The 23920-nt window shown below is 33.8% G+C and overlaps 1 protein-coding gene across 2 annotated transcripts in view; it reads right to left on the reverse strand.

Annotated features, from left to right (window-relative positions):
- Positions 1–23920, reverse strand: part of LOC140439637 (uncharacterized) — a 46026-nt gene that overhangs the window by 12774 nt on the left and 9332 nt on the right. For both annotated transcript variants that reach the window (XM_072529677.1, XM_072529676.1), the window contains exons 4-8: positions 16894–17147; positions 9380–9519; positions 4993–5224; positions 3111–3196; positions 2864–3048 (exon numbers count right to left, since the gene is read on the reverse strand). In XM_072529677.1, coding sequence (XP_072385778.1) covers positions 2864–3048; positions 3111–3196; positions 4993–5224; positions 9380–9519; positions 16894–17147 — 897 coding nt within the window. The remainder of the gene's footprint in view (positions 1–2863; positions 3049–3110; positions 3197–4992; positions 5225–9379; positions 9520–16893; positions 17148–23920) is intronic.

Below are 23920 nucleotides of genomic sequence, written 5' to 3' on the forward strand. Positions count from 1 at the left end.
ATCAGTACCGCTCGGTTCTTATTCATTCTTCTGAGAAACTCCTTATTTATGACTCGGTCAGTCCACGGGATCTTAAGTATTCTCCGATATAGCCACATCTCAAATGTTTCCAGTTTTCTGCACATATCAGAAGCAGGCCAAGGCTCACAAAGGGCTGTAGCGCCAACTGATGATGATAATTTCTATACTTTGATTTACAAGGTTGTCATTCCACCAGAGTACTTTCCTGTTGTAATTCCTCACTATCTCCGGACAGTTGTCTTCGAACGATGCAATGACAACCTCTTAAAATTATTCGGCGGCCATGTCTAGGTCCATGTATGCCTTATCGTCCCTTTAAACCTGTCTAAATAACTCTTCACATCACAGCCGATGATCAATTGCAGTCCTTTTTTCCTGCAATCTCTCACTAGCTATTCTAACTCTTTTGGTGGTGGTTGTTCGGGATCATCATATGGGAGATATGCTGAACCGAGAATTGTCCCCTTTATACTTCCTCTCTATATGGTCTTCACATTTTCTGTCAATAAATCCCTGGAGCAAAGATTCACCAACGACAGTGTTTTGATATGTCGTTTAACTATTATAGGACATGATTATTATTACTAAATGCAGATTCGTCTGCAGGACTTTCATAGGAGCTGTCGAGGCCTCTGATGGTTTTGAATGAGATACCTTTTCAAATTTATACTAATACGCCTTGAAATTAGCAGCCCTCAATGCTTTGTAGGAGACCTCGTCGATCGTGTAGACTAGAATTTATGACACTAACCCTAACCCTAATCTTCCGGTTTTTCTATAACCAATCTTCCGTCTTAAGTTCTTGATTTTAGTTCTTATAGTTGCTTCATCAGTTTTTTCGCATAGTCGCTAGCACAGTTAGCCATAGCCCTGCGCTAAGCCATGCTTTACTGAATCGCTTAGCGATTGATTAGATTCTGACTCCAGATAGGAATATAACTACTGCTTGTTCCAGTTTGTTGTTGATGATCAGGTAGAACTACTTTAGCCTGATATAGTTGAGTATCAGGATTGTATCTGTGTTCTACCACCATCCAGACGTTTTTGACATTGGCATATAAATAATCGGCTCGTTAGAGTTCCTTTGTTTTTTAGGGACTCCTTGTTACCGGTAGCCCCGCTTTGGTTTTATGTGGATTTGTTGGAGTCCATGTCCCAGCAGATATTTTTGCCTCTTTCGTCATCTTCTTTTGTGAGCTCCAGATGTCATCCCAAGCTGTCTGTGATTTGCTCATTAACGATGGAGAGTGTTGTGGTGTAAGTGTGTGCCTGCGTGTGTTTGAGCAAGAAACTTTATTTAATTGTCTGCTGTAACAGCTTGCGTTATCTATTACAATAATGCTAGTGAGACAGATATTGTGTAATAAATTACGTTTAAAACATAGCATTTTTGAATTTCAGAGTATGGTTGACGGAATTTTTATTACGCATGTGTTACTAAAATAAATCAACCTAACCCCTTGATGGAGTATCGTGGGTGTGAAGGTTTCTTCTTAGTAAAAAATACATTTATTTATTTACACAAATAGTCATGTAACGCAAATTCTAAGTATAATATAAAACTAAAAGTCAAGAAGACAAATATAGTAGAAACTTAAATAGTTCTCCAACTAAACCACATCAAAGAAGTTTGAATATGCATTTAAACAGCAGACTAGTTCAACTACCAATTAAAAATCCACTTTGAAAACAAACTCCTCAATCACTAACCACCCAAAATATCTAGGTGTGGAACTTGATCGAACGCTAAGCTTTAAAGAACATCTTACAAAGACAACTTTACACAATTTAGAAAACGAAATAACATTCTGCAAAAGTTATTACCACATGGGGTTCCTCAGCGTCTACACTTAGATCGACAACAGTAAGACTCGTGTATCCCATTGCGGAGTATTGTGTACCGGTGTGGCTCAACAACCCGCACGCCAAATGTGTTAATGCCCAACTAAACCAGGCTTAACGTATTCTATCGGGCACAATAAAGGCCACACCAACATACTGGCTACCAGCACTAAGCCACATAGCTCCCTCATACGCCCGAAAACATGCCCTTGTCAGGGAATATAGAAAAATTAACACCGTTCCTGTGCTCCGCTCCCATGTTGTGATCACTTGCAGAGACATAAGTAGACTTCGTTCAAGAAACAACTTTCTAGATTCTACAAGAAGTCTAATTGAAAGGAACTTTAAGATAACCGACCGTTGACAAGAAGATTGGGAGAAGAATGCATCGTCTGACACCCTGAATACGCCATGTATCACAAGCAAGCCAGAGCGTTTCGACCAACCAAGACGAATTTGTTCCACACTGAACACAATCAGAACAAACTATGGAAGGTGCTCCGACTCACTTTTTAGGTGGGGCAAAATACCCTCTCAAAACTGCGATTGCGATGCTGCAAGACAAACGGTTAATCCTCTACATCTCGTAGAGGAATGCCCGATCAAATCCTAGCATGACAATCCATCCGATTTCTTAGTTGCGACCAAAAAGTCAATTGAATATATTTTTCAACTAAACGTTTGTTATTTACTTTTTGTAATGCATTATTCTCTTCTAAATAAATAAATAGGACAACTATAAAGAATTAGACAAAGTACAGAAGTAAACAAAAACTAAACTGGCATTGCGCAGGATATTACATTGGATATGAAGATGAAAGTTAGAATAATGTAATCGTATAGTGGAGACCTTGGAAAATAGGAGAGGTCAAGGAAGACTGGATACTGGAACATGGAAGAAAATAGAGGAGATTATGTCCAATTTTAGGTGAATATTGTGCACCTAATAAAAAAATTTACTAATAAATATATTTATGAATATGACATAATGCTCACCTACCTTTATTAAAATATATAACTTTCTTATTTTTAGTGATACCATCGTTCTTTGCCTTATTCAATAAAAATTGAACAAAAGACGTGTATCTTGAAGCCTCCCTTAATAAATAAGTCAGCTGGAATGCTGTTTCTAGAGACGGTCGTAAAAAAATAAGTTCCTTGGTACTAAGACATATAAGATTTTCCCTAAAAGATAATAATTATTTCTTCATTATTATTTTTTAATTACATAATATGCCATAACTTACAAATTTTCGTAGCCTTTAAGCTTGCAGATATTTGTTAAAAGGTATATTGTTGATTTTAGGAATGAAGACATCACATTGGTTTTCCTCTAAAAATCAGTTTTGAATTAGCGCCACATAGGATAGAATAATTATTATTGAAAGACGCTTAGCTAAAACAGATGTTATACTAATACCTAGGTATTCGCTCCGTGCAGCTGAACAGGTGTTGCCCTCTATAGTTTATTATTTATCACCTTAAGATTTACACCATGGAAAACATTTATATATATCTGTAGTAATAAAATCAAAAATTTGTAATTAATCGTAATTATTGTCCGTAAAAAATTATTTATATTCGCTTCGTGCGTGACTGACGTGACATCTACCGCCTTCATCTGACAGTTTTGGACCTCCCAATTTGAGGTTAAACATATGTTAAATAGATACGAAATTGACAAGTATTAATAATTAGTTTTTTAATTATATTTTTTCAGTTTATGTACAAAATAAATTTAGTATTAAAAACTGGGTTTCTAAAAATTCATCAACTTTATTTTTCAACCCCAAACGGAAAAGAGAGGGAAAATCTAGTACTGGCAAATCAAGTTTTTGCATGTGGAAGAGTCTGTAATTAAAAACAATATTAGTCAAAATTATGATATAAAAGCTAAAGTCATCTGGCAGGCTGCAGTTAGCTCGAAGCATTATGAAATATCATTTAAGGTAAATTATTTAAATTTTTCCTATTTCAATTGCATAAAAATGAAATTATGTGATATTTACTTTTTCATATTAATAACACGAATCCATCTTTTTCTTTTCTCTAATTTATATGTAATCTTTGGAAACCTATAAAAGCTACACTCACTATTTTTGCTATTATTAGCACAATTAAATACGCAACATGTATTTGCACCCATTTTTGATAAAATTTATGCTTAAAAAGATCCAAAGCAAAAAAATTTCTATATACTATATTATTTATCAATGGATCCAAAAGGTCCAAATTTGTCATATTTCGCCGCTACGCACGCTGGCATCGTTTCAAGGTACCCCTACCATGGTCACGCACAGCGAATATAAATAACTTTATCGTAATATTTACGTACTACTAATAGATTTGTTGAAGTTTAAATTTGGATGATGTTCATGCAAATATAGTAGCTAATAAAATTTATAGATTTTAAACATTTTACTAGCAGATTATTTATATTTTTTGAACAATAATATAATCATCATTATTCTGGCTTTACATCTCTCCAGTGGTCCCTATCCATCGCCAAGCACGTATTCCCATATTTCTCATGTCTTGATCGATGTTATCAAGGAACCTTGTTCTGGATCTTCTTCTTCTTCTCTGACCAATGGGTCTATTAAGGAACGTTTTTTTAACTGGGTAATTTTGTTCCATCCGCATTACATGCCCTATCCACCTCAGACGTCCTATCTTAATATATTTTACGATATCAGGTTTATATTCTGGTATATTCTATAAAGTTCGAAGTTGTATCGTTTTCTTCGAATTTTAAGACTAACATATGGAATCATTGGTACAGTTACAGTGTTTCTTAAAAAAATTAAATATTTCCAGCTTTGATGCTGCAATCCACAGTTCACATTGATGCTATTTATGATTTTCACGATACAAATCAATAAATAGTACAACCACTTTTACTATTACTGTAGCAGTTTACGATCCAAAAAATATTGCCTACCATCGTTTTAAATAATTAAATATGTATAATTATAAGTTATAAAAATCTTACGGTGATGACAAATTTGGCCGATGTAAGCGCTTTAAACGTGACGTGTATCCCCTATCGTCAGCTGCACAGAACTAATAAATTCAGATGCCTTACATCTAATTGAATCTACTTAATAATAACTCATTTATTCTACTTACTATTTCACCAAGCATACTTAAAACTGATATTAATTTATTTAAAAAATCTTCTCCGGTATGGATCCTCTTTGAAGAAATATATGGAAGACTACTCCTAAAGTTTTCTAATTCCTTTAAAACCAATTGCTTATTTTCAAAAAAATAATCTTTTAGATACCTAGAGTAAGGCAAGAGTTCGGATAAGAAATTTAATAAAAATGAAGATTTTTTGCCAAGTTCATTCTTATTGGACCTAAAAATATTTATATTAAACATTACAGAATTTCAATATTAATAATATTTTTGTAGACATTTTGGGGTAATATTAATATACTCAGTGACATTAGAAGTGTTACACCCAGAAGGAATAATTTCTTGAACTTAATTTTTTGGCAACATGGTAGATTTACATCAAGAATGAAACGATAACGTTGTCAAGAATTTTTATTAACAAGTAATCAAAAAAAAAATTAATAATGTGTTTGGCGACCCCGTAGCTGAATACACTCCTGTATACGTCTAGGAATGGACAAAATGAGATGTACAATGTCTGCTTGTGGCACCTCGTTCCAAGCAACTTAAACTTCATGTATTAACTGTGCCAGAGTCTGTGCAGGATGGTGCAAAGTGGACAGTCTCCTTCCCATCATATCCCATACATGTTCGATAGGATTTAAATCCGGAACACGGGGCGGCCGTGGCAACAGATTAACGCCAGCTTCTTGGAAAAAGTCCATAGTCAAAAAATGAAGTTCAAGAAATTACTCCTTCTGGGTGTAACACTTCTAATGTCACTGAGTATATTACTGTTTTTATGAGTACGAGTTAAAGACTTTTTGTAAAATATTAGCTTTAAAAGCAATATTGAGAATACTTGATAATAAATAACCGATAAGTCAAGTATGATAATGATAAACAAATAAGTGAATAAAGTGTAACATCCGATAACTAATTTGGACTTCATACGATTCATTCTCGTCTCTCATACCCTGTTTAAAATAGCTTCAGCTACTTCGTTTTTTAGGATCTTCTAGATCGATCTCTCTTCGACCTGTGGAGTTCCACTCTGTTTTCTCAATGTTCTCTATCTTATAGCATCTTCTGAAGCACTTTACCTCTACTACAACTACCTTGCTGCTATTTATCTTGTTTATTAACCAATTTTGCGCACGGTATGTCATAATACTCTACAAAACAATAATACGCCCAGTCCTAATATATGTTTCAGAGACCTGAACTCTAATAAACAGTAATGAAAACAGGTTACGAATCTTCGAAAGAAAAGGACTAAAGCGAATCCATGGAGCGGTGAATGACAATGGACTGAGGAGAAGACGATACACTTCGAACTTTATAGAATATACCAGGAACCAGATATCGTAAAATATATTAAGATAGGACGTATGAAGTGGGTAGCGCATGTAATGCGTATGGAACAAAATGAACCAGCTAGAAAAGGAAGATCCAGAACAAGGTTCCTTGATAACATCGATGACGACATGAGAACTATCGGAATACGTACTTGGCGGAGGGAGGCGATGAATAGGGACTACTGGAAACAAATTTTTTAGGAGGCTAGGACCCACCCAGGGCCCAAGATTTAGTTTGTCATCCAGCATTTTCTTTTATTCCGCGTCTTATGGTTAAGGTTTTCTTGGTTAGTTTCAGTGATAACTTGTTTAATTACATTTCACGTTATTTTAACATCTCCTTCGTAGGTTATTTTTGGTTGGGCATTCGTGTAACTTCTTTTTTGCTTTCCTAGTTGTTTAATACGGACGTACTAATATTACTAATTTTTGATTTACTCTTTAGTTATTTAAGATCTATCCTATAGGTTTGTGGTTTAAGTTTCAATGTGCTTCGGGATAGGCCTTTACAGACCGAATATTACTTCGAGAACGTTTCCCGAACATTAAGTAGTCTATTTCGCTGTGTATATTTTCTGGAGCTTTCTCGTTTTATGACCATGGGTGTAGGAAATGAATGGCGTCAATATTAATAATTTGAGATATGCGGATGACACAGTGTTAATTGCAAGCAATTACGAAGAACTTCAACGTCTAATTAATAGGATTACCACAACGTGTGATGAATATGGCCTTAAGATAAACACCGCAAAGACAAAGGTGATGGTCGTCAGTAAAACGCCAATACAACCGGAAGTGGTATGGTAACAGCTTATGGTGAACAACTGAGAGAACTAACAGTATCACTTACCTTGGTTGTAATCTAAATGAGAACTGGGATATGAGCAAAGAAATTAGAATACGGATAGAGAAGGCCAGAGCTGTATTCTTTAAGATAAAGAAACTGTTATGTGGAAACAATATTACTTTAAGTCTGAAAATTAGATTAGTGAGATGTTATGTGTTCTCTACTCTTTTGTATGGTGTCGAAGGTTGGACTTTGACGGATACACTTCTCAAGAAACTGGAAGCCTTTGAAATCTGGGCGTATCGGAGAATCCTACGAATAAGTTGGGTGGATAGAGTTCGTAACGAAGCTGTTTTGCATCGGATGGGAAAAGTTACGGAAGTCGTCAAAACAGTTAAAAATCGCATACTTGAATATTTTGGCCATGTTATGCGCCACCCAGAGAGATATAATATACTCCATTTAATAATACAAGGCAAGGTAGACGGAAGAAGAGGGCCAGGTCGAAGAAGAACGTCATGGCTTAGAAACCTGAGAGATTGGTTTAAAAGATCCTCTGCATCTCTTTTCCGAGCTGCCGTCAACAAAATTACTGTAGCCAATTTGATAGCCAACGCTCGATAATCGAGCTCGGCACATGAAGAAGGGTGTAGGAACCAAGGAGGTAGATAGAAAGGTTTGCAATAACTTGGTTTTCTTCCTGACAATACTGCACCAGCCTACCACTCTTTTCATTCAGTACCCCAAGTTCGATGTTACCAACTATATCTTCACTCTGTGTATTTCAGACTTCTCCCCGTTATTCTGTTAACATCTGATTTGTTAACTAGTATTATCTGAGTTGATTTGGTTATAATAATAATTCTACGTCTTCGTAAAAGTAATCACACATTGGAGCGTAAGTCTGAATCATATTAATAGATGGTGCGTAAGTATATTGGAGCAACAGCTTTGATCCTCCGTTTGACCTTCTTGTTGACTATGATGGTAGTACCGTTATGGTGGTTTTTGCCGTAGTTACCTCCTGATGATTTTCTACTTGGACTTGACCTGAATTTATCCATCGCATTTCAGTAATCCCTAGGATTTCGATATTCAACTTTCTGGATGCATAGTTTTTTAAGAACCATAGCTTACAGAGGAGCGGTGGATCGCGAAGAGGTGTGAAAAAATAATGACAACAGAAATGCGATGAAACGCCAGATCGTGCGACCACACACTATATGGGTTAGAAATCGCAGTCGCATGCATATTTCTTTTAATTTAAATAAAATGAAAACCCTCGCTTCGTGCTTAGACGATAAGAAAGCTATGCTTCTTCTCCTCGGTCACCTCCGGAATACCACATACCGTTTTTTTATTTACTTTACAGTATTGTGAATTTTTACAATTTCAAATATAGATTTTAGATTCCATGTCGCTTTTCTCCTATGACTAACCCAAAGATTATTATCCCCTTTGGCCATCTAAGGTCTGTCGGGAGCTTTAGGTTTTCCCTGATGATTTGTACTGAGATGTTTAACGATGTATTTTTACGTTGCTTTCCTCATCACAGTATCATCACAGATTTAATATGTGGTTTTCGTTTAATTGAATTTCTTCCATTACTCGCAAGCCGGTAATAGCTTATATGTTTCGCATGTTAATTCGCAGTATGACAGATGGTTAAATCAGTAAGTGATTACCACTTGGGAGTTTAGAGGAGTATTTTTCACTAGCTTTCATGCACTAATGTCTTAATTACATAGTCGCTACCCTATGTCATGTACTCACTTGATCAGCTGATGTTTTTTTTTGGTTAAACCTTTTTTACACCTGCCCTATATATCAATAAGAGTTTCCCTATCAGCCATTTAGTCGGGCCGTGTCGGGATTGACAGTCTGTCCTTCTGTAAAATACTGAAAACCCTCTGCGCATTTCAGAATCAGGAACAGCAGATTTATAATATTCAAGCGGAACTTATTTAGATCCATGTTGATAAAATTTTCACTCATTAAGTTTACTAATTATCTACCAGTTATCTTAGTTTATCACTTTACAATAATTACATCGAAATTAAGCAGAGCACGGGGATTTCTAAATATGAAAAAATTTTGTAACCAGTATCATTTCCATTTTTTTTATTTAAAAATAAGAGAAAAAATATGAAAAAAAAACACATTTGAAAATATGTCATGTGAAGGTTTTTGTCATTTAAGTCAACAAAATTTTGAATATATAATTTTTAGTTTAATATTAACAAAAACATACCCGTCAAATTCCGAAAGACAATTTATTCTCTTCAGATAAACAGAGTCGGCCTCTAAGATATCTTCCGTTCGAAGATTCCTTTTAATTTCATGCAACATAATATATAAATCATCTAATAACTGCAACGTTGTGCACACTATCTGAAATATATAATAAAAATAATATACTGTTACGTTTTTCTGTAGGATCAGGAATTAAGTAAAGTAAACGTAGTTTAACTAATTTTATTTACCTCACTTAACTAAAAAAAACTCACTAAATTAAATAACAAATATATCATTAACAATTATAAATACACTAATAACTTTCGCCTACAATAATATGGGTATTGCTTTCAAACACACACACACACACACACACACACACACACACACACACACATATATATATATATATATATATATATATATATATATATATATATATATATATATTGTTATGATGTGTTTTTTTGTTTGAATGATGAGCAATGAGTATTTTTAATAATATAGGGTTTTTATCGCGGTTCTCAAAGAATTAGCTTGTAAGTACTTTTTTAAATTATCTTTATTATAACTATTATGAAACACACATATATATCTAACTTAGCCAATGTAAATTTAAAATAAACTATCTTTAAATTGATATTCTTATAAAACTAATTAAATTCTATAGACAATCTACAATTTAAACAAAACTATCTTCAAAATTGAAATTGTTATGACACTAACTAAATTATATTAACAAAATTTTGTACCTTTCTTTCACTGAATGCCTAAATGAACTGTTTTCTACTATATAGATTCTAATCACCACTGAATGTCTTCGTACTTCAGTTATCCTTGTTTTTTGTGAAATTATTTTTTTCAATTATCAGCTTCTACCAATTTAAGATATAGTTTTCTTCACCAGCATTTATACACCACCAACCAAACCAGCAAACAGCATTTATATTTATTCTTCTTTTCAATATACCAATATCCAATTATTATAAGTTGATTTATACTAATCTCCAACCATAATATAATTTAATTTCTTCCAATATACTTTTTTTAATCTTCAATAATTATTTGTGTATGATTATAAATGTGCATTAAATTATATGCATAATTTTTAATCTTCATTTAACTCACTATATTAAACATTTTGATTATTTGTACTTGATTCACTGACTCCAACTAACTTTCATAATAAACTGCTTGACTTCTGACTAAAAACTTCCAAAACTGCCTGACTTCAGATTAAAAACTCAAAAACTGCCATCTTGAATCCAAATCACGGGTATTTATATCTTTTGGACATTCTAGAACCATCTCGTAAGAGATCATGTTCCAATTTGTTCCATTACTTCCATATAGATGTTCTCGAAAAAAATATCTGTTCGATCCACCGCCATAATCATTATTTCGAGAATGTTCGACTGTAAACAATGGTCATCTCCGCTGATCCAGAGAATTCCATTCTTTTCTATTAATAATTTTGTTTACATTTAGGCTTTTCAGATCAGAATATATAATTAAATTAGTTCTAATTTAATAAAATACACATTTCAAACAATATATATTATAACCCCACTTTATATTCGTAAATATTCTTAAACGTCACTTCAGAATATAAATATCTGTCTATCACTCCGAGAGTATTTTTGGTTGCCTATGCACATGGCTCACTTAAATCTATTTACAACATTAAAATTACTAAAATACAACTTTTTACAATTATTATATGCTAATTTATTAAAAATACCCTCACATAAATAATTTTTATTAAATTCTCTAGTATATAACTTATTTAAAACAACCAAATATCTATTTATATCTAAAATTATGTAGTATATAACTTATAAATTATTTTCTATAAACCCCAATCGTCACAATATATATATATATATAATATATATATATATATATATATATATATATATATATATATATATATATATATGTATATATATATATATATATATATATATATATATATATATATATATAATTACTGTCTGTTCAAAGGAGCCGAGCCGTTTATATGCATGAATATCTGTTCTAGAGTTCTAGCGAAGGTACGAATGCCGAATCAGCACTTTAATATGAGATTACCTACAGAAAATACAGATAAGGAGTTTGAGAACTTTGCTGAAAAAGTGGTTAATTCGAATTCTAGAATTACTGCCGCAATTAGAGCGTTGTAACTCATAACAACACATATTTATTACAAAATTATAAATCTTGCAATTTTCGTTTATTGCACAACACAAGTTTTTATCATTAATATCAAAAATCTGCATCTTATGCTAACTGATTCGGCGTATTACGGATCGGTTTAAATGATATAAGCATCATCGGAACCCAACGTTTCTTTTTTCTCTAGACCTTTATTCCAGCAAAATGTACTTGCTGTCTTTATTATTCTATTCATCGAAGGAATTTTAGTTCAGTTGTCAAAGATTTTACATCTAAAAACGAGACGAACAAGCTGAATTTTGCTGAGAATGTCAATTTTGGGACACCAAAAAATATGCAAAAAAGTTTGCCACTCCTACCCTCGAGCTTCCTCCTTAAACCTCCCTCGTAGGGGGGAAAACGGAAAACATCGATTTACCAAGAATCTATACTCCATAGAAAAAAACGTTTCAAACAAGAAATGTATCTGAGATAATGTTGAACAAAAATGTTTATTAGCACTTTTTGTTTAGAATAAACCGTTCTCTCAGAAACAATGTTTGAAGCGTCCGTCGATTTTGAATGTCAATTAGTTGGGTGATATGAAAGTAGGCTCCACGAGAGTAGCAGTGTAACCACGAGATAAGACAAAATGGTTAACTATTGCTGCCGGCATTGCCTGGTAACTTTTTTTGGACGGTCAATCGTTCCACAACAGAACCAAACCTGCTAATGAGAGAACGAAACAATCAAATGTTCTTGTCAGAACAAACACTAAAAATGACATCTATAAATATCTAATCAATAACAACAAACAAGAAATACTGACAGAGTACTGTAAACCAAATAACCTGGGCATCCTGTGCCTCCAGGAAACACATAGAATAGAAATACACAGGCGCCCTGGCATCCCGGATATGCACTTCGCTGTCGAAACATCGCACGGAAGGCACAATAATGCAATATTTGTTAAGCCTCGTCTACACATCGTAACGGTCGAAACAACAAATAAGTACTCACAGTGGAGATTGATAAATGTACCGTAACTTCCGTATATCATCAGCACCGTTTACCTTCAGCCCAAAAATACTTTTGGACTGCAATCAAACCTATTCAGTCTTCGCGACTTCCATAGCCACAGGATCAGGTGGGAATACAAGGAAATAGACAACAATTCCCAAAAAGATCGCAAGCAGCAATATATCCCCGGCTATTCTGACGAATTTCAAAGCCTCCTAAGAAAGTACAGCTGTATCTATCAAATGTAGCTGCACCTATGTGAGAACCAAGTAGATACTTAAGCCCTGGCGGAAGTCCCAAGTGATCGTCTTGCAGAAACCTGGGAAAGATCAAGCAGGACCAAGCAGTTACAGACCGCTCCCGCTACTAGGCCACTTGATTAAGCTGTTTGAAAGAATGATAATGCAACGCATCGAAAAGACTATCGAACAGATTCTAATCCCGCAGCAAGCCGGATTCAGACCCGGAAAATAATGCACTGTACAAGCACTTGCACTCACTGACTACATAGAGAGTGGCTGCAAGGATTATGGGTGGGGCATTGGTTGATTTGTCGGCGGCTTACGACAGCTTAAACCACAATCAAAGAATGCAACCACAAATGCTCTTATCAAAGATCTTCAAAACCACTAGACATCAATCTAACAAAGCTAATCGCATCTGTGTTGCAGGCAATCCTTAGTCACCTTAAATGGTAAGAAAAGCAGGTAGAGAAATCAAAAAACGCCTTGCCCCAAGACATGTCTGAATTCTATGATAATAACTTTCACCTTAGAAACGACGAGGCAAATCGTCAGCTGACAGTATCGTGGAGGGGAATAGCCCTAGAACACACATCCAGTAAAAAATATTTCGGAGTGGTACTGGACAGGAGACATATATAAACATCATTGCAGTAAAGACGAGTTTAGTTGCCTGCGATCAGTGATGTCAGCCGTTTTGAGAAGATAACTATGAGATTTTAGATATGTTTGGATTAGTAGACTCTAGTTTTTTAACGCCTTCGTCATTTTTTTATTTACTCTGTTTACTTTATAAAATAAATAAGAATTTTAAAAGGATAAGTATACATTATTTATATGATATTCATATATTATTTGTATATTATTTATTTCTTTATCAACACTAGATTTTTAATATATCAGTAGACAGGCGATTATCCGAGGTAATTGGGACCGAGACTACATCAGATACGGAAAAACTCGATTAACACCGAGATTGGTTGTACTGATAGAAAAACACACAAATAACGATAATTGTGGTTATTTTAATGACTAAAAACTAATACAGTACTGTATATAAAAGATAAAAACATTTACCTTATCAATATTACTGTTTAAAAATGTCTTTGATTGATTTTTGCGTAAGCTTTATTCCTCTTTTTGAGGCGGCGATGTTGCGCCAACGTTGAAAATGAAGGACGTCTACTGGCGTCGATTCCTCTTGCTTCTCGATGTATGCGAGAGCTGCTTCAAGTGCCTTCAACCCATCAAAATGAGAAATGTTTTGAGTTATCTCATCTGTATCTTCTTCTTCTAGTTGATGTTTAGAACTAGATCGGTAATTGCGTGATCTGTCAGTTCCATTTCTTCATTTCCATTCATCTAATCGATGACGTCTCGGTTTACGATTGGTTGTTCAACTGGTAATTGATTGGCTGTAGCAGAATTAACTTCACAGTCATCAGTTTCTTTTTAAAGGTCCAGTGTTTTGTTTTCTATCTGAAATAATTTTTTAGATGATTTTTGAATCTTCTATAACGCCTTGGTCTAGGGGTTGGATGAGAGACGTCACAATGGGTGGAAGGAACACAGCTCTTACGTCACCACTAATTAATTCACTTACGCCTGGGTGCAATCGTGCGTTGTCCAACAAACAACAAAGCTTTCTGAGGCAGATTTTTGTTTTTTAGGTAGACATCGATGACTGGTACAAAGTCATTAAAAAAGCAGTTCTTAAAAACTGTCCAGTTCATCCATGCATTACGTTGGTTTTTATAGGTTGTAGGTAAGCATTTTGGATATTTTTGAATGTCCTTGGATTTTTGGATTTTACTATTAAAAGATGTCTTAACTGTTTCTTGACTGATAAATCTTGACCTTTCTTTTGAAGCTTGATCTTTTATATGGTTCATCTGTAGATCATCATTGGCTGTCGTTTCGTCAATTACAATCCTCATTACAAAATGATCTACTTCCTTTTTACATACAATTATTCAATCTTCGGGTATTCTAACCTCTACAACTTGTCTCCATATATTGTTTCCAAGGATAACTTCAACGTCAATTGCTCCTTCTGGATCACATGAAATAAAATGTTAAAGTATTCGCCTTGTATTTCTACTATTCTGTTAAATAAACCCAAAGTTTTAACTTTAGTATTTCCTAATCCATTCAAATCTAATTAATTTTGTTTAAAAATGACGCATGTAACAATATTTTTACAAACTTCAAAGTCACCGTGTTTTTATATACAACGTTGATAATATTTATATGGCTAGAAGCTGTCGCTTTCTCTTCTTTAGTATTGCATCGAGAAGAAATATGTTCAAACTGGTTGCATTTAAAACATTTCATTCCGTTGACTTTATCAGGGCAATCTTTCGATTTGTGTCCCTGACTTCCACAATTGAAATACTTTTGTTCCTTGTTTTTCGTACTCTCATGTACTCTTCTGTCATCTCGTCTTACTTCATTGTGTGTCCACTGCTTTTTATGCGTCTCGGTTGTAAACGATTTATGTGTCGTCTGCTTTTTAATTAACTCATACAATTTAATTTTCTCTTTGAACTCATTAAAGTTTTTTGTACCATTAAGTATTACTTTATTAGTAGGGTCGTCCTGAATTCCTTCAATTATATATTGTATTATAACTCCTTTTTCTATGTTACCTCTTCTACCGATTTCTTTCATCGTCAGCACATACTCCTGTACGCTTTAGTCATGCTTCTTCTTTCTATGCATCAGCATTTTATGTATTTCAGCACTACTTATTTTATTCTCGAACTCCGTCATAAGTCTTTTCTTCATTATTTTCCAGCTATTCACAATTTTTCTGAATGTATATAGAGATTAGCTTTTAGGGATCGTTTAGCAAAAATTAGCATTTGCAAATCATTCCATCCCATCAGACATGAAATTTCTTCAAAATCTTCAATCTATTTTCCTATAGGATAATCGTCTTTTCCGTCAAAAGTCCTTATATTGTCTTCTACGTCTCTAAAAGTTAAGGCAAATAAATCTCTACCTGTCGCCATCTTAACTGATTTTGATTTCTGCCTCGTATTTAACGCCGTCGTCTGTTTATCTTCAATTTTGTCGTCATCATATTTATTATCATCGTCATCTTCAGTAACGTCTTTATCGCCACAAGCGTCGTTACCATTATTAGCGCCTGTATCTTTATAAGCGTCTTTATCTTCATAAGCGTCTTTATCTTATTAATTATCGTCTAATTAATACAACAATTATTATATTAAAACGACAAAGTTAATCATTAAGCAATTTCAAATACTTTTGTTTGTTGAACAGTTCTTAAAATTCAATAATATCCATTCAAATCTTGAGGGATGCTGAGGGAACAAGGATTGACTCTTGGAACTCTGAGTTAATAAGCCGCAATTGCCACTTGAATTTAAACCAAATAGAAACCGGCAATTACGATCATCATTATTTGGCCATAATAATGGAATGACAATATACTCTTGCGTGCAAACAAAACCGGGTTGTCATACTTATTTCAACATTGCATGATGATCAACAAATAAAGATGAAAGTAGTAAGTTAAAAATAATCCACAATTACAATCGAACTAAAGCCGGCGTGGATGCATTAGATTAATTGTGGGCTAATTATTCTATTGGACAGTTATTGAATTAATTGTTGTTAAAATTTATAAAACAATTAATGTTCACAGTTCATGGAAAAATTGAAAGTTCACCGTCCATTGAAAAAATTCTTTGCACAGATTTCTACCTTGAACACACCAGAACAAAGTATCTCGACTACCTTTTACAATAATAGAACAAAAAGCATTTGGCGAGGGGTTGTCTTATCTGGTAATTAAAATTCTCTACTTTTCAACGTGTTTATACTAAAATGCTGTGCAGGGGCGTAAGAGCTAAATGAAATTGTAGACTAAACTTAAATAATAAGATATAATCTTATTATAACACATAATAAGATATCCTACATATAGTATATATAGTATAAACACTTTCTTAACTGTTCTCCACAATTCGCTACTATAACAACATTGTCTACAAAACGTAGGTATTCATCTATGAATAGCTTGCATTATTAGGTGTAACTAACCCGAACTTATAAACAAATATAAATGCAATATCATTTCCCATACCTTGCTTATATCCTTAATATTTTTCGAACAATCAATCTCTTCCATTCTATATTCACAAAATTTTAATAAAATGGGGTAAATAAGTTGTATGTCTGCTCTGTTTTTATCCAGTATAACTCTTGTAGATATGTTTTTATTCTGAAGATAAGGGATGGCGTTTTTATATGAATGGATCTGTTTATTCTCCAGTACAAATTTTTCATTTTTTACTATGGAAACCATAGATTCGTTTACTACTCCTTGTAAAGGGTAATCTGTCAAAAAACAAAAAGTAAATTATTAAAAATATTGCAAATCTTATGCCTACATCTTCAAAATATCAACAACAAACAAAATCGAATTTCTGCTAATAAAGAGATTTACATCACTTTTATCGATTTGTGATTGTGTTCAATGTTATTATAATTATCCAACAAGGAACTAATACAAATTTAATTATTACATTTATTAACATAAATATAAATAAAATAGTCCGGTATATTAATAGAATAATGCCGGAATGTCTTAACAATTCCTAGTTGTAATTAGTGAAAAACTATGGATCACCAACTAGATAACCAAGAACCAACTAGTTATCAATGCATTGAGGACATAAATCCAGCCATTAGAAAATCCTGCCTAGCCCGCACTCCTCCACCTGGAAGAAATCGAAAAGACAGTTACAACTCTCTAGATGAACAGCAGAAAAAATTTCAACAACGATCTACAAACAAAATTATCAAACTTTCAAATAGAGAAACCACAAAAAAATCTCACAGATGCAGAAGAGGTAAAAAATGGTAGTGAATGGGTATCAGTCCACCACAAGAAACGTCAACGCAACGATGATAGTCCTGAATTGAAAAACACCAAACAAGCTACACTCAAAGATTATTGGCTAAGTAAAACTGTTCCTACATCTAACAGATACGAGGCACTTGAAAATGATAAACCTAATGAAGAGGATGAAATGCTGGAAGAAAAAAAAGATGAACAGCCACCACCTATATTTATCCAAAATGTTGAGTGTATCAAACCATTACAGGAATTACTACAGCAGATAACTCCAGGTAAATATACTTTAAAATGTCTTGCTAACAACCAAATTAAAGTTCAAGCTGACTCACCCAAAAACTATTCATTAATTGTAAAATCTTTAGCAGAAAAAAATACTCAGTACCATACATACCAATTGAAACAAAACTGTGGATTCCGAGTTGTTATACGTAATTTACATCCTTCAACAGATCCAGATGACATTAAAAAAGCGTTGCTAGCGCACGGACATACAGCACTGAACATCTCCAACATTAAGCAAAGAGGCACAAAGAAAGATCTACCACTATTTAATATAGAACTGGCTCTCCAGTTCTATATTAAATAAGTTATAAGTAACAATAAAGATATATATATATATATATATATATATATATATATATATATATAATATTACAAAATTACTAAACTCTATTGTCACAGTTGAGCCACCGCATCCGAAAAGGGAACTACCCCAATGCCAAAGATGTCAAAATTTTGGCCACACCCACAATTATTGCCACAGGAGTTCGCGCTGTGTAAAATGTGTGGGCGATCACCTATCATCTCAATGCCCAAAACCAAAAAATATAAAAGATGTTCAATGTGTAAGATGTCTAGAAAATCATCCTGCCAGCTATAAGGGATGCTCAATATACAAAGAGCTACAGAAAAAAAATTTCCAACACTTAGAGAAAAAAACGCAAGTCAACCACCTCGTGCAGAATTTCCTTCAAGTACTCATCCAACTACAAGCTATGCGAAAATTGTTGCAGGAAGAGATAATAGAAATACATCTACCATAGATGAGACTTCTCATATAATAGAAACAACAACTCCTCAACATATACAAAATAATCTAGAACTACTAGTTCATAAGTTAATGGAAAGAATGGATAAGATGTTTGATCTCATAATTTCTCTGATATCTAAGCTTAACCTTCAACACTAAACTAAAGATGTGCTGTTGGAATGCCAATGGATTAACCACTCATTTCCACGAAGTTAAAGCATTTATCTACAATCATAATCTAGATGTTATGTTTATTTCCGAAGCACACATGACTAATAAGAGCCATTTCCATATTCCCAAATATTCAACCTATGTAACTCAACATCCATTAGGTAAAGCCTACGGAAGTACGGCAATTATTATAAGAAATAACATTAAGCATCATGAAACAAATAAAATTAGTAAAGTTAACATCCAAGCCACATCAGTGTCGGTCGAAGATTCACAAGGCTCGATTATTCTATCTGCTGTTTACTGTCCACCGAATAAAATAATTAAAGCTGATCATTTTACTGAATAGGACACCGTTTCATTTCTGCTGGAGATTATAATGCCAAACATCATAAATGGAGTTCCAGAATCGTAACCTCACGTGGACGAGAATTATTAAAAAGTATTAATGAGAATCATCTAATTCCTTTCTCTACTGGAGAGCCTACGTATTGGCCTACTGATAGACAAAAAATTCCTGATCTTATTGATTTTGCTATAGTAAAAGGAATATCACATACTTAGCTCCAAATTTCTCCTTCATTTGACCTCTCATCAGATCATTCCCCTTTCTTCATAGATCTACAAAGCCAAATTCATAACTGTTCTAAACATTTAACACTCTCTAATAAAAGAACAAACTGGAACAGATATAGAGAAGAAATAAAAACATCCATCAATCTAAACTTGCCTCTTAAAAGTGATAGTGACATATAAAATGCAGTTGCTCACTTAACTACAGTTATTCAGCAAGCTGCTTGGACGTCCACCCCAGAAATTTATTACAAAGACAACTCCGAGTCCTATCCTGCACACATAAATACACTCATATTGGAAAAAAGAAATCTGCGAAAGATATGGCAGCTCACTAGGCATCCAGAAGATAAAACAAATCTGAATAGAGCTTGCAGACTACTCAAAAGAAAACTGATCCAACATAAAGACAGTAGAATCAACAAATATTTAAAGAACCTCTCACCTGCAGATGATACAAACTATTCGCTGTGGAAACTAACAAAAAAACTTAAACACAACGAACAAATAAATATGCCAATCAGGAAACAAAATGGCACTTGGGCTAAAACTGACACAGATAAAGCATATACTTTTGCAAATCATCTATGCGAGGTATTTCAACCGCATCAGAGGGAAGTCTCAGTTGAAGAAGAACAAGCTATCCATGAAGTCGTAAATGCACCATATCAAATGGCTCCACCTATTAAACCTGTTAAGAAATCTGAAATCAAAGAAATAATTGATAATCTGGAAATTAAAAAGTCACCTGGATATGACTTAATATCTAGTTTAGTACTAAAAAATCTACCCAACGAAGGCGTAAGTTTAATTACTTATATATTTAATTCAATATTAAAAACAGGTTATTTTCCGCTCCAATGGAAAGTTGCTCAAATTGTTCTGATTCCAAAACCTAATAAGGATCACACGGAAGTATCTTCATACCGCCCTATTAGCTTGTTGCCTATTATATCCAAAGTATTTGAACGGCTTTTTCTGAGAAGACTGGAGCTTATTTTATATGACAGTAATGTTCTACCGAATTATCAGTTTGGGTTTAGGAAACAACATGGTACTATCGAGCAAATTCATAGGGTGGTAAAGACTATCAGAAATTCGCTTGAACAAAAAAATTACTGTACTGCTGCATTTCTAGATTTCTCTCAAGCATTCGACAAAGTTTGGCATGTAGGTCTTATCTCCAAAATTAAATCTATATTTCCTCATCCCATAAGTTCACTTTTAAGATCCTACCTGACAGATCGATTCTTTCAAGTCAAAAGAGGTGGGGAAATCACTAACCTGTTTCCAATTTGTTCCGGAGTTCCACAAGGAAGCATACTAGGACCCACCCTCTACTTAATATACACATCAGATCTCCCAACGACGACTAATACAACAATCGCTACATATGCCGATGACACAGTTATCATGGCTTCAAATTCTACAGCAGCTGAAGCAGCCCAGGTATTACACAATCACCTACTTAAACTAGAGAGCTGGCTTTAGCTGTGGCGAGTCCAAGTTAACAGTTTAAAATCAACACAAATAACGTTTACTTTAAAAAAAGGTGTCGCGCCACCAGTTTCTATAAATAACACTCCACTACCAGTTAATACCGTCGTTAAATACTTAGGAATCCATTTGGATAGCAAACTAAATTGGGGCATCCACATCTGGAAGAAACGCCTTCAACTCAGCTTAATCTACAGGAAAAGGTATTGGTACATGAGTCGTAAATCAAATCTTATCCTGGAGAATAAACTTCTGATATATAAATGTATTTTAAAACCGGTATGGCAATATGCAGCACAAATCTGGGGTACAGCAAGTAATACCAACATACAAAAACTTCAACGTTTTCAATCGAAAGTACTGCGCCAGATCTGTAATGCCCCTTGGTATATCACGAACCACAGATTACACCACGATTTACAGCTACCAACAGTTTGCGAAGCAATATCTGCTGTAAACTCTGTATACAAGAACAGACTATCCTGCCATCCAAATCCGCTAGCCACGGATCTGCTCAACATTTCACACGTAAGAAGATTAAAACGACCAGACCCTTTGGACCTCTAGTAAATCAGGAAAAATAGAGCATAGTGTCATGATGCGGTGAAAAGTGTTTTCTAAATATTTCCTTAATTTGTGTTTCTAGCCTTGTAACTCTCATATGTGTGTCAGTGATGTTTACCTGTATTAAACTCTGTTTGTTAAGTGAAAGTTTAAACTAATTGATTATCATAAATTATATTTATATTATATTTTACCTGGACAGTAAGCTCGCCACTGGGCAGCTTCCCACTATGTTATTGTACATAAATCATACATATTGCTTATTGTTTATAATGAGACAGATTGCAATAAACATTGGATGTTAATTAAAAAAAAAACTTTTATCGATTTAAAGAAGGCATTTGTTTCCATCTCTCATGACGTCATAACAGATGATGTAATAGTCATAGATAACGTTACAGAGCCACTGTGACCGATAATTTTAAATAGGCCCTTATGGCAAGTGATATTTGGTTTGAAAGGTATTGAAAATACCTATTCAATCATACTGATTTTGTTAAGCTTGATTTTGATGAATAGATTAAATAAATACCAAAATTGTAGTTTCACATTGAATTAATAAAGATTTAAGAACCAGTTCTTATATTAAGTGTTCTAAATGTGCTTCATCTACTTCCTGACAGTAATGCATCCTATTGCTAAACTCTTTTCGTACTCTTACAGTACAGGGTACTGTTGTGTCCCTTACACAACAAGCACCATCTTGTTGAAATCTTATTTTCAAGTTGCCGAATTCATCTGGATTATCTTCCAGAATTTCAAGAATTAACGGCTCAATTGTGTTTTGTAACATCTCCAGATACATTTCACCGGTTAAGTTAGCATTGAGAAAAACAGGCCAACTATGTGGTTTCCCAAAATACCTGCATAAACATTTACTTTTTCTAGAAAATGAGTATGTTTTCCATGAAAGACGTGAGGATTTGTGTTACTCCAATACCTCACATTGTGTGTTAACATTTCCATTGAGGAAAAAAGTACTTTCGTCACTACAACAAATTGTTTTATATAATCTGGCTGTTGGTTAATTTGATTGGACATCGCAGAATTCTAGTCTTCGGTTGGGGTCATCATCTGAAATTAATTATTTGTTTTGAAATTTGTTTTTAACCAACACTCAGTGTACTGTCAACACTACCATTTCTGCAATTATGTCAATTTTTTTGTCATCACTAATTGTTGGTCGGCCAGATCGTTTGGCATATTGAACACTACCTGTTTCTTCAAACTTCCGAGGAAGCTCGCTCAAATAAGTCTTCGATATAGGGCGATCTGAATACCAGAATACCGGAATAGTCATTAAAAAGACACTGCGTTGCATGGAAATTGTTTCTACATTCACCAATTATTAAGACAGCTGCTACTTTGTCGGTTGCAGTACGTACCATTCTGCCTATGTAAACATTTAAACGTCTCGTTAAACAATAATTCACCTAAATATTCAAGGTATAAATACTTTGGCAAAAACTTAGCAAAATAAAAACAACTAGAGAATTGAAAAACGTCAACTTTTTTGACAAATTACTAGAGGCGGACGTTAGAATCTTTATTAATTAAATGGGAAACTATAATTTTAATATTCATTTAATTTATTCATCCAAATCCTCTTAAGCGTAAACAAAATTATTATGATTGAATAGGTAGGTTCAATACCTTTCAAACGAGATATCACTTGCCATAAGGTCCCATTTAAAATTGTCGGTCACAGTGGCTCTGTAACGTCATCTGTCACTAATACGTCACCTGTTATGACTAGTTTATTAACTCGCTCCAAATTTTACTATTATAAGTATTTATAACCGTTCAAAAGATACGAGGGGGGTGTCTTTTGGCTAGCACCTGAAATTAAAAGCACTATTTCTCGAAAATAAAAATATTCCTTTTGTAAATATATTTAATATTTATTAATATGTATTATTATTTTTTTATTAATATTATTATCATGGTAAATTAAACATATGGGTAAGTGACGATAAACGCGTTTTGGAGACTACTGACTCCATAAACATCTGGTACCCATCCTCTAGAAGTGTATAAGCTAGTACAAGATTCCATAATCCTGGAATGGGTATCATGAAGAAGTACAATAAAACAACTGGCTGCAGCACAATCGGTTTAAAATAGACGGGTTCCATGGACAAAAAAAAATTCTATTGATTGTAAAATTCAGAAACAGACTGACAATACGCAACTTTCAAATTATTACCATAACAATGTGCTGATAATCTTTTGTAACTAAAAAAGCATTTACTGGTTCTATTTTCTTTCATTTGATCCGAAAATAACCAAGTTTGTGATTTGCAAAATTTATTATCTTTAACTTTTAATGAACGCCGTATGTAAAGTGGAAAATCTCTTTATTATAGTGAAAAAATGTAGGTTAATTTTTTCATTAGAACATATTATAAATGTATT

This window comes from Diabrotica undecimpunctata, chromosome 4 (assembly GCF_040954645.1).
Source record: "Diabrotica undecimpunctata isolate CICGRU chromosome 4, icDiaUnde3, whole genome shotgun sequence".
Classification (NCBI taxonomy): domain Eukaryota; kingdom Metazoa; phylum Arthropoda; class Insecta; order Coleoptera; family Chrysomelidae; genus Diabrotica; species Diabrotica undecimpunctata.